At 49.5% G+C, this 12,739-nt stretch overlaps 1 protein-coding gene across 1 annotated transcript in view; it reads left to right on the top strand.

Moving 5' to 3' along the window:
• The window catches only part of TRABD2A (TraB domain containing 2A), an 84,634-nt gene that overhangs the window by 65,419 nt on the left and 6,476 nt on the right, over nt 1-12,739 (top strand). The window contains exon 5 of the mRNA XM_062208726.1: nt 6,641-6,731. Within this exon, the coding sequence (XP_062064710.1) occupies nt 6,641-6,731 (91 nt within the window). The remainder of the gene's footprint in view (nt 1-6,640; nt 6,732-12,739) is intronic.

Raw genomic sequence — 12,739 nt, 5'->3', positions numbered from 1 at the left:
TCAAGATGAGGGCTGTTCAAAGCCATTGCATTTCAGAGTGTCAATTTCACGTCTATAGATTACCTTTTAGGTGCTCTATTAGATAGCACAGATCAGGGAGAACATATGGTGTTTGTGCTTTTAGGACTGGCGTATTTCACTAAGTATGATGTTTTCCTGTTTCATCTTTTTCTTTTTTTTTTTAAAGATTTATTTATTTGAAAGGCAGATTTACACAGAGGCAGAGAGAGTTCTCCCATCTGCTGGTTCCCTCCCCAGATGGCCACAATGGCTAGAGTTGTGCCCATCTGAAGCCAGGAGCTTCTTCTGGGTCTTCCACATGGGTGCAGGGGCCCAAGGACTTGAGCCATCTTCTGCTTTCCCAGGCCATAGCAGAGAGCTGGATTGGAAGTGAAGCAGCTGGGACTCAACTGGTGCCCATATGGGACGCTGGCACTGCAGGTGGTGGCTTTACCTGCTACACCATAGTGCTGGCCCCGGTTTCATCCATTTTTTCTGCAAATGACAGGGTTTCATTTTTAAAAATAGCTGTAATATTCCATGGTGTACATATCCCATAATTTCTTTATCCAGTGGAAGGCATTTGGGTTGACTCCATATCTTAGCTATTGTGAATTTGAGCTGCAATAAACATGGGAGTTCAGATAATTCTTTTTATATACTGATTTTATTTCTCTTGGGTAAATTCCCAGAAGTGGGATGACTGGGTCATATGGTAGGGCTATATTCAGGTTTCTGAGGAATCTCCATACTATCTTGAACAGTGGCTGTACCAATTTACATTCCCACCAACAGTGGATTAGGGTACCCTTTTTTCCCACATCCTGAACAGCATTTGTTGTTGATTTCTCTATGAAAGCCATTCTAATGGGGGTGAGGTGAAACGTCATTGTAGATGCATGAATTGATTTTTGGCATTTTATTCTGTTCCATTGGTCTATCCATTTATGTACCAGTACCAGGGTGTTTTGATTATAACCGCCCTGTAGTATGTCATGAAATCTGGTATTGTGATGCCTCCAGCTTTGTTTTTGTTGTATAAGATTGCTTTATATTTCAAGGCCTCCTGTGTTTCCATATGAATTTAAGCATCATTTTTTGGATTTCTTGAATGACCCACTGCTCATTCAGGAGCCTGTTGTTCAATCTCCATGTGTTTGCATATGTTCTAGAGATTCCTGAGTTGTTGATTTCCAGCCTCATTCCATTGTGGTCTGAGAAGATGCATAGTGTGATTTTGGTTTTTTGGAATTTGCTGAGACTTGCTTTATGGCCACGTGTATGGTGAATCCTAGTGAAAGTTCCATGCACTGGGGAGAAGAACGTGTATTCTACAACTGTAGAACAGAAAGTTCTGTAGATATGTTAGGTCCATTTGGTCTATATTGTCAATTAATTCTGCTCTTTCCTTGCTGATTTTCTGTCTGACTGATCTGTCCATTGCTGAAAGTAGGGTATAGAAGTCCCCATTACTATTGTATTAGAGTCTATGTCTCCATTTAGATGCATTAACATTTCTTTTATGTAGCCAGGTGCCCTGTAATTAGGTGCATATACATTTATAATAGTCACATCTTCCTGTTGAATTGATCCCTTAATCATTACATAGTGCCCCTCTTTGTCTCTTTTTAATAGTTTTTGTGTTAAAATCTATTTTGTCTGCTATTAGGATGGCTACACCAGCTCTTTTTGGTTTCCATAGCATGGATTATCTTTTTCCATCCTTTCACTTCCAGTCTGTGTGCATCTTTGTTAGTGAGATGTGTTTCTTGTAGTCAGCAAATAGATGGGTTTTGTTTTTTAATCCATTCAGCCAGTCTGTCTTTTAACTGGAGAGTTGAGGCCATTTACATTCAAGGTGACTATTGATGAATAACGGCTTTACCCTGCCATTTTTCCAAAAATATTCCTATTTTTTACTTTGGATTTCCTTTGGATTTCTGGGAGATTTTTTGCCTGCACCTTCTTTCATAAAGGATGACCATCCATGTTTCTGTTTCTATGTATAGCAAGCCTGGATGGGTGGTGACAAATTCTTTCTGTTTGTTATGGAATGTCTTTATTTTACTTTCATTCATAAATGAGAATTTTCAGGGTAAAGTATTCTGGGTTGATTTTTTTTTCTCTTAAGACTTGGAATATATCTTGCCATTCTTTCTTAGCCTGTAGGGTTCTGATAAGTCTGCTCTGAGTCTAGTTGGAGATCTTCTGAAAGTAATTTGGTGTTTCTCTCGTGTATATTTTAGAATCTTCTCTTTGTTTTTCTGTCATGAGTTTGATTATAATGTGTTGTGGTGAAGATTTTTTCTGGTCATGTCTGTTAGGAGTTCTGTGTGCTTCCTGTACTTGGATGTCCCTTTCTTTCTCCAAATTAGGGATGTTTTTAGAAATATTTGCACTAAAGAGGCCTTCTAATCTGTTCTCTCTTTCCATGCCTTCAGGAGCTCCTAAGTCCTCTATGTTTGGTCATTTGATATTCTGCTATAGATCTCCAACACTGTTTTTTAGTTTACTAATTTCTTGTTTTTGGTCTGACTGTAAAATTTCTAGAGATTTGTCTTCTAAATCACATATTCTTTCTTCTGCTTCACTAAATGTGTTGTTAAGGCTTTCCATTGAATTTTTGTTCTGTTGAATTCTTCATTTCTTTGTTTGTTTGTTGTTTTTTTGTTTTTGTTTTTTTAATTTGACAGGTAGAGTTATAGACAGAGAGAGAGAGAAACAGAGAGAAAGGTCTTCCTTCCTTTGGTTCACTCCCCAAATGCTGCTATGGCTGGTGCTGCACTGATCTGAAGCCAGGAACCAGGTGCTTTTTCTTGGTCTCCCATGCGGGTGCAGGGGCCCAAGCACTTGGGCTATCCTCCACTGCCCTCCCGGGCCACAGCAGAGGTTTGGACTGGAAGAGGAGCAGCCTGGACTTGAACCCGGCGCCCATATGGGATGCCGGCACCGCAGGCGGAGGATTAACCAAGTGAGCCATGGCACTGGCCCCTTGAATTCTTCATTTCTAAGATTTCATTTCGATTTTAAGATCACAATTTTGTAGGAAAAATCTTTCATGTCATGTATGGATTTCCTTAGTTCATGCATTTGCTTCTGATTACTTCTAAGTAATCCTATGATCAATTTTTTGAATTCCATTTCTGGCATTTCTTGAATATCTTCATCTTTACAGTCTAGTATTGAAGTGTTATTTTGGGGGCATCATGTTGTCATCCTTATGATGTCTTGAATTTGTGTGTTTATTATTTGGCATTTCTGTAAATGTCCTTTTTTTTTTTTTTTTTTTTCACTGTGGTGGCTTTTATCTTGGACTTTGCCTCTGTGGATTAGTGGAGTATCTGTTTTTTCAGTGAATACCTAGAGGCATATGGTGAGTGTGGCCAGGGAGCTATGTTTAGTGCTCCAGGGTGAAGGGAGTATCTAAGGTGACACTCAGGTTGGGCATGATAAGTCTCCTCCTTTTTTTTTTTTTTTATTGGAGGGGAGATTTGGTTCAGCTCTGATGGTGTAGACTCAGCTCACCTCCTTTCCTCATAGGAGAGCAGTGCTTAGATGCCAGTCGGAGCCTGAGCCCTCCCACTCAGACTCAGTGTTTTCACAGTCCCACCACACAAGCCTCCCACAGGCTTAAGCACCCAGCCCCCTGTCATTTCTCCCTGCCAGACTCTGGCATCTCTGCCTTGCTGGTTGCCGGGCACAGACACGAACTGGTGCAGCTGTTATGTATGTTCAAAATGGTGCCTTCTCTATAGGCTTGTTATAGGATGCTGTGGCAGGGGTGATCGGGGAGAGAGAAATGTGCTTCCACCATTTTTATCTGCTAGTTTGGCAGGTACACTATCCCCCACAGGACTCCAAACTGGTTTCCCTCCAGGATCTTCCTGCAGCTTTATTGCTAGTGCCTTGGGCTGCTGCATCTGGTCTTGCCTTACTCTCCCAAGGTGGTGTAGAGGCTCTCAGCTGCTGGGGTCCTGAGTTGTGCGCATCCATACCCTCCACATACATCCACTGTGCCCCTCTGATTTGTGTGAAGTTTCCTCTGCCATTTTCTCCCCAACTCTTCCCTGAGACTGCACTCTCTCCATTTTTTTTTTTAAGATTTGTTTATTTATTTGAGAGGGGGGAGAGAGAGAGAGAGGTCTTTCATCTGCTGGTTCACTCCCCAAATGGCTGCAATGGCTGGAGCTGTGCCAATTTGAAGCCAGGAGTCAGGAGCTTCTTCTGGGCCTCCCAAGAAGGTGCAGGGGCCCAAGCACTTGGGCCATCTTCTACTGCTTTCCTAGGCCATAGCAGAGAGCTGCATTAGAAGAGGAGCAGCCGGGACTCGAACTGGTACTCATATGGGATGCCAGCACTTCAGGCGTCGGCTTTACCAGTTATGCCACAGCACTGGGCCCTCTCTCCACTTTTTAAAAACTATCTTGTCTTAGACTAGAGCAGTAAGCTCCCTCCCTACTCCACTGTCTTAATCCTGTCAGTTTCTTCTTTGTTTTGTTTCTTCCCTGTGATGGGTTTTATCTTTGGACTATGCTACTGTGGCTTAGTGGAGTGTCTGCTTTTTCAGTTAATACCCTGAGGTGTGTGGTAGGTGTGGCCAGGGAGCTCTGTTCAGTGCTCCAGGATGAAGGGAATATCCAAGGTGACACTCAAGTTAGGTGTGGTAAATCTCTTGTGTATTTTTTTTTTTTTTAAATCAGAGGGGAGTTTTTTTCTGTTCTGTTTGCATTGTCACACTCTCACCTCCTGTCCTCAAAGGAGACCAGTGCCCGGGTGTTAGCCTCAGTGGGTAAAACATTCATCCGCACTGCCCCAAGAACCACACAAAAGATCTGTGTAGTCCTTGGCGTGAGCACAGATCCCACAGCAGTGACCCTCACCAGGGAAAGGGGGAGCCCCGACCTTGTGGAGCTGCCAACAGTGACTGCTCAAAGTCACAGGCATACCCTGTGCCCTCCCACAGTCACGAGTCCCCAGATCCCTTTCAGTTCCCCTGCCAGACTCGGGCATCTTCGTGTGGCTGGTTGCTGGGTGTGTGGACAGGAGCCGGAGTGGCTGTTATGTATATCCAAAAAGGCACCCACCCTCTCTTAGCTTGTTACAGGACACCGGTGCAGGTAGTCAGGGAGAGAAAAAAAGGTGCCCCATTTTTGTTCCTCTAGTTTGGCAGGCACACTGTCCCCCATAGAGCTCTTCCCACAGCTTTATCACCAGTGGCTTGGGCTGGCCTCACCTCCCTCTCCAAAGCTTGTGCTGATGTTCTCGGCTGCTGGGGTCCTGAATTGTGCACATCCACAACCTCCGTGTGGGTCTACAGTGTCTGTCCAGTTTGCATGAAGTTTCCTCTGCTATTTTCTCCCTAATTCTTCCCTGAGACTGCAGTCTCTCCACTCTTTTTAAAGCTACCTTCCCTTACAGTGGAGGTTGGCTCAAGTGCTTGGGCACCTGCACCCGCGTAGGAAACCAGGAAGAAGCACCTGGCTCCTGGCTCCAGCTCAGTGTAGCTCTGGCCATAGCGGCCATTTGGGGGGTGAACCAATGGAAGGAAGACCTTTCTCTCTGTCTCTCCCTCTCACTCTCTGTAACTCTACCTGATAAATAAATAAATCTTAAAAACAAAACAAAACAAACTACCTTCCCTTAGGCTAGAGCAGTAAGCTCCCTCTGTATTCTGCCATCTTGGATCTCCTTCCTTTTTTCCTGTTTAGGTGTTGATCTTACATCAGCTCATGCTGACTTTCAGCTCCTGGTTAGCCAGTCAGTGGCTGTAGCCTCCTCCACCCACCTCCTGACCCCAGATCAGGGCTGTGCCCCCTCTCCTGGTGTCTGTTTCCAGTTAGCGTTTGGTCTAGACTGGGGAGGTGGAAGCAGGATGTAAATGGTTTTACTAAACTTCTCCATGTGGTCTGAGGACTTCTGCTCCCCCCCTTTGTGGGAAGACCCAGAGTGAGGGTTGGGGTGGGGGACAAGTGGGACAGAGAAGTCTTAACCCCCAGGTAGCTGAACATCCTCTCTGTGCCCCTACCAACTCAGGATGACGTGGGTGCCTGGGAGTGTCCAGGTAGAAGCCAGCGCCATGGGGCTCTGCTTTCCTTGCAGGTGCATTGCTGCCATGGGCTCTCGTGGGTTCCTCACTGTGGCTCCTGAGACCCCCATGGGCAGAGACCTCTAAGAAGAGCAGATCTCAGATCAGGTTGCCTTTAATTTTTTTACTAAGTGGTGAGTGTGTAGTGGCCACTCCTTCAGCTCCACTGGCCAACCTGTTCCTTAGCACCTTTGCATTGCTTGCATTGCTTCCATTTCTCCCACAAAAAACCCTCATCCTTTAAGATCCTGCACATGTCACCTGCACCAGGAAGCCTAACTAGGTCAAGGTTTGATGTGCAGTCTGTGCCCTTAGCTGTGTGACTCCAGGCACTGTATCTAGCTGTTGTGATTTTCAGTGTCCGGGGCTCTGGAACTTATCCCTGGCCTGCCTTGTGGGACTGTTGCGAAGTGGGTTCCTGCAGCTCTCGGGACCTGCCCTGTGCTGCCCAGAAGGGAAGGGGGTGGTAGGGTCATTTCTTTGTTGCGGGGGTGGGTTTGGGGTCCGCCTGCCGTCCTGAGAACCCTGTCTTTCTGATGGTCTTTCTCGCCGCAGGTCATTTCATGGGCAACAACACCGTGCTGGATGTTTTGCGGCGCGAAGGCTATGAGGTAGAACACGCCCCCGCTGGACGACCCCTCAACAAGTAACCTTCCTGAGCTTCTGTCTGGTTGGCGGCTAGGGGAGCTGAGACCCCTCAGGGATGCCTGGGGCCAGGGCCCCCGGCAGGCTGTGTCCCAGCCTGGGAGACGTGGTGGTCAGGGTGGAGACGCAGCCTCTGCCCAGCTGGCGGGGCAGACACAGGTGCTGGGTGGGCACTCGGGGCTGTAGCGGGCACACTGCTCTTGTGTCTGGCAGTGTTCGAAATGGAGAGGAGGGCGAAGTGAAGGGTGCCCTGGGGGCCCCAGGAGGAGTAATTAGTCTTAATCTTCAGCACCTTTTTACCTAGGGTTGTTTTTTTTTAAATTTTTTTAATTTTTTAAAATTTTTATGATAAAGATTTGTTTACTTGAAAGGCAGAGTTAGAGAGGGAGAGACAGAAAGAGAGAGATCTTCCATACACTGGTTCACTCCCCAGTTGGCCATAGCAGCCAGAGCTGGGCTGACCCAAAGCCAGGAGCTTCTTCCCAGTCTCCCCAGTGGGTGCAGGAGCCCAAATACTTGGGCCATCTTCTGCTGCTTTCCCAGGCACATTTTAGCAGGGGGCCGGATCAGAAGTGGAGCAGCTGAACTCCAACTCGTACCCGTATGGGATGCCAGCACTGCAGGCGGCAGCTTTGCCTGCTGTGCCACAGCGCCGGCCGCTGACTTAAGTGTTGTGGAAAGCAGGATGGTAGCCTCAGGTCATCACGGTAGTGGAAAGGGCAGTGGGCCTGGCGGTGCAGGGATTGCCTTTCTGAGCCTTTTGGGGGACAGGAGCGGGTCTGTCTCTGCACACTTTCCTCCCCCCAAGTCTATCTGCTTTTCATTTTTCTGTGTAAGCACTCAGCGTCCCCATGGGCCCTTCTGTAAAGAACTCCATGCGGCAGGCTCCACGCTGGCCTCCCTTCTAGTTTTCTCCCCTAGGTCCAGTCCCGGTGGGCACAGGGGGTCCTTCCCTGCCGTAAACAAATACTGCAGCCTGGGGCTCCATCGGGGGCTCTTTCCTTAGGCCTCTGGCGGCTGGTGTCCGCGGTCAGGGTCTCCTGAGGCCCCTCCGCGAGGCTTGCAGGTTGCCACCTTGCTACCTGTCAGGGCTGTCCCTCTGTGCAGTTGTACCGCCAAGGCCTCTTCTCAGCAGGATGCCGGTTGTATTGGATTAGAGCTCATCCTACCGGCCACGTTCTGAGGTACAGGCGATTGGGACTTCATATGAATTTGGGGTAGGATGTAATTCAGCCCTAAACATCCCCTCTGTTCCTCTCACCGCTACTCCTTCCAGACTTGAGCTCACCAGCGCCCCCTCCTGGCAGAGCCCTCAGCTCCAGGTGGCAAATGCCTCTGCCACCAGAGGCAGGGCCCGGCTCTGGTGGTCTTGCTCGCCTGCCTGCCCACTACTCATCTCTGAGTGCCTCGGTGGAAGGCTCACCTCCTCCTCATGTTGTCTCAGCCAGCTTCTCTCCCTCCAGAGGCCCCCGTCTGGCAGAACCCAGGATTCTCCTGGATTCTGTCTCCCGGGGAAGTCCTGGGTACATCCTGGGCTCATCTTACCCCCTCCTCCCTGGCTCCCCCTGTATCCTGTGTGTCAGTAACAGCAGCTCCTCACACAGTCATTTCTAGTTTACAGAACCCCTGGCCTGAGACTCATTTCCCACCATAAACAGGTGCATGGCTTCCCCATAAAGCTCCTTTGGGGTGTGTATGGCCCTATCCTGGGGCTGGTGCCCATTTCAGGCCTTTCTCCCCACTCCCCGTTCATCAGCCTCCTGTTGGACCAATATTTCTTTTTCTTTCTTTGTTTCTCTCTCTCTCTCTCTCTCTTTCTAAGATTTTTTTTTATTTATTTGGAAGAGTTATATATATAGAGAGAAAGGTCTTCCATCTGCTGGTTCACTCCCCAAATGACTGCAACGGCCAGAGCTGTGCTAATCTGAAGCCGGGAGCCAGGAGCTTCTTCTGGGTCTTCCATGCTGGTGCAGGAGCCCAAGGACTTGGGCCATCTTCCACTGCTTTCCCAGGCCATAGCAGAGAGCTGGATCAGAAATAGAGCAGCCAGGACTCGAACAAGTGCCCATGTGGGATACTGGCCCTGTAGGCCCGGGGTTTTAACCCACTGTGCCATAGCACTAGCCCCAGCACCAATCTTTCAAGTACCCCATGCTCAAGCCTCCTGCAGCTTCCTACTGTCCTCTTCCAGAGTCTGGTACCTTCACACTGAGTCCTGGCACCCACTCTCTCCTCGGTGTAGATCTGCTGCTGGCTTCAGAGAACACGCTGTCCTTGCCACTCCTCTCCTGTGCGGATGCCAGTTCCCTGTGTCTTCCTCCCCTGCCTGGGAACTCCTGCGCTCTGTGGACCAGCTCTGCAGCCTGCCCTGGTCTCTCTGCCTCTCTCCCTCTGGTCTCCTTGAAGTCTGGCAGGAGGGCCCTGCCCTTTGGGGTCTCTGCTCAATTCAGCGGGACTGTGGGTCTGTCCTCCCCGACTGGGAGCTGCCAGAGAGGTGGGTGGGCTGGGCAGCAGGACCTGCCCAGTCTTCAGCCCCAGGCTGATTGGGCTGGTACCTGACATACTGTTCCTGGGATGCTGGAGAGGACCTGCCTGGCGTGTGGGGGTGTGGTTTTTGTTGTGTGTGTCTGCTACATACATGTTGCATGTGTTGTGCACAGTGTGATGTATCTGTCTGTGATGCAAGGGGCATGTATGTATGATACCTATACATTGCGTTCACACAGTGTGGTGTATAAATGGGGCATGTACCTGGTACATGTGCGTTATGTGTACGTAGTGTATATATCTGGTGTGTGGTTTAGGTGTGTATGACACATCTATGTGTGTGGCGTGTGTGCATAGTACATTATATGCATTGTGTGTATGTGATATGTATGAATGTCTGGTGCATGTGGTTCGTTGTGTATGTTGTGGGTGTGTATGTGTGTGGTGGTGTCTGTGTGTCTGCTGTGTGTGTTGTTGGTTGTTCCAAGGCTCCCTAATCCTTCCTGTAACGCCAACACCTGCCCCGGGGGAATGCAGGCTGGGAATCGGCGTTTCCTCAAAGCGCTCCGTGAGATTCTGATGCCAAGTGAGGGCTAGCAAGCAGCACGCTCATCAGACAGGGCTGCTCCCTCTGCCTGGGGAGGAAGGAGCCCTTACTGCTGGCTCATCAGCTTCACGGGGTCTCTCGGGAATTCTCAGAAGCAGCCTGTGAGGTGCGCATCTCTCCTTCCCTGATGGAGGACTGTGAAAAGTCGCACAGCAGCCAGAGCTGGCACGTGGCTCGAATCCCTCCCCCTCCAAACCCTTTCTTTCTTTCCAGTCTCTTTGTCTTTATGCTGTCTCCTTCCATCACTCATGACCTCCCAGCCTGGTTCTTTGATCCAGGACAGGGCTGCTCGGTGGCAGGTGGGACGTTGCCCTCCACTGCTGTGGTCTGGGTTAACGCTGTGCATGAGCCCAAGGCGTCTGGTCAGCAGTTCTGTGTGGCCTTGAGGATGAGCCCTCTCTTTCTTGTGGGGACTCAGGGCAAGGATCTAATTTCTCAAAATTGGATCCCCAGGAATGGTTATCCCACCCCCTGGGAAGAGACTGATGTAGGTCTAGCGGGATTCCTGCGAATTCCCGCAATAGTAAGTTAGAAAGGGAGCAAGCCTGGCTCCAGAGCCTCGCTGGCTTCCTGTCTGTGAAATCTCTGCTATGCCAGCTCCTACCATGGGAGGCCATCTGCCAGGAGGCCCTCATCAGACCCAAGCCGATATGGATGCCAGGCTCGTAAGCCTCTGCAACTGTGAACTGTGTCCCAAATGAGCCTCTCTTGTTTGTACGTTTCTCAGCTTCCTGTGTTTTGTCATAGCGACAGCACCCAGACGAATGCACCGGGTACCTGGCACACAGTGGGGTCAGGCTGGTGGATGTGTACATAATATCCCTGCAGGGACTGCCCAGGCACATTGATTTATTCTGCAGGGAGGATATCGGGGGAACCTGCCTCCAGTGGGCCTAGGTGAAGCCAAGAGGGAAATGCGCTCTCCGAAGGCGTTCTTATGCAGGGAGAAGGGATGGGATCAGGGGCGTGGGAGCAGGGGAGCTGGCCATGGTGAAGGGGCTGCTGAGGGCCAGGGCAGGGAGGAGGCAGGTGTTTGCTGCTGCTCCTCCGCAGCCATGTGACGGTCTCTGAGGGAGTCACTCTGATTGTATGCAACTTGAATCAGGTTAGCCTGGTGTGGTGTTGGGGCAAGTGAGTGGCTCACTGGTGTCCAGGATTAGGAACACAGAGCTAGGGGCCGGTGCATGGCTCATTTGGTTAATCCTCCACCTACGGCGCTGGTATCCCATATGGGCGCCGGGTTCTAGTCCCGGTTGCTCCTCTTCCAGTCCAACTCTCTGCTGTGGCATAGGAGTGCAGTGGAGGATGGCCCAAGTGCTTGGGCCCTGCACCCACATGGGAGACCAGGAGAAAGGGCCTGGCTTCAGATCGGCGCAGCGCCGGCTGTAGCGGCCATTTGGGGAGTGAACCAATGGAAGGAAGACCTTTCTCTCTGTCTCTCTCACTCCCTAACTCTGCCTAATAAAAAAAAAAAAAAAAAGAAAAAGGAACACAGAGCTGGCTGTGTATGTTGGGGTGCGGGGAGGGAACCTGATAGCCGCTGCCTTCTACCCGCCAGCAGCCTGGAAACAGGAGATGGCTGTGGGGTTGCCGTGTGGTGGGCAGAGGAGAGGAAGGGTAAGGTTCCCATCAGGCTGACTGGCAGAGGGCTTAGCTGATTCCTCCCACCTCCTGGGCTCATGGGACCGTGTTAGTGTTCTATCGCTGTCTTAACATGTTCACAAACTCAGTGGCTTAACCTAACAGATTGGTTTTACAGCTAGGTAGATCAGAGGGCTGTCTGATTGACTAAAGTCAAGGTGTCGGCAGAGCTGTATTCTTTTGTGGTAGGTCTAGAGGACTGTTTCCTCGATTTCCTCATACTTTTTTTTTTTAAATTTATTTATTTGAAAGAGTTACAAAGAGAGTGACGGAGATATCTTCCATCTGCTGGTTCACTCCTCCCTCAAATGGCTTCAACAGCTGGAGCTGCGCCAGGCTGAAGCCAGAAGACGGGAACTCCATCCAGGTCTCCAGCATGGGATGCAGAGCCCAAGTATCTTGGCCATCTTCTATTGCTTTTCCAGGCACATTAGCAAGGAGCTGGATATCAAAAGTGGAACAGCTGTGACTCACATCAGTGCTCCTATATGAGATGCTGGTGTTGCAGATGACAGCTTAACCCACTGCGCCATGAGGCTAGCCCCTGAAAAGTCCCTTTTACCAAGTAAGGAACATATTTAGTTTATGAGGACTAGGGCATGGACACCTTTGAGGGCCATTATTCTGCCCAACACATACATTAGTGAGGATCAGACAAATGTTCCCAGAGGAACTTGCACAGTGGGGTAACCTGAGGTCTGATCAGTCCTGCTTTTTTTTTTTTTAAAGATTTTATTTATTTATTTGACAGGTAGAGTTACAGACAGTGAGAGGGAGAGACAGAGAGAGAGGTCTTCCTTCCATTGGTTCACTCCCCAGTTGGCTGCAATGACTAGAGCTGTGCCGATCTGAAGCCAGGAGCTTCTTTCCAGTCTCCCATGCAGGTGCAAGGGCCCCAAGGACTTCTACTGGGCCCCATCTTCTACTGCTTTCCTAGGCCGTAGCAGAGAGTTGGATTGGAAGAGAGGCAGCCAGGACTAGAACCGGCACCCGTATTGGATGCCAGCACCGTAGGCAGAGGATTAACCTACTGCACCGGCGCCTGCCCCCAGTCTTGCTTTTGGTGTTATAAAACTTCATTTATCCAAAGGTTGAAGGCCTGGGAAAGAGAGGGGTCACACATGAAGTTTTATCTACTGTGTGCTCAACACTGGGTGCAGCTTGGTGCACAGGCTATTACAGTCGTTACTACCGAGATGGGTCAGTTTTACAGAAACAGCAGAGGCCGTGAAAGGTTAATTATCTCACCAAAGCTCCAAGCTCCCTGAGGGTTC

This window comes from Lepus europaeus, chromosome 13, assembly GCF_033115175.1.
Source record: "Lepus europaeus isolate LE1 chromosome 13, mLepTim1.pri, whole genome shotgun sequence".
Classification (NCBI taxonomy): domain Eukaryota; kingdom Metazoa; phylum Chordata; class Mammalia; order Lagomorpha; family Leporidae; genus Lepus; species Lepus europaeus.
This window is presented reverse-complemented; position numbering and strand designations above follow the sequence as displayed.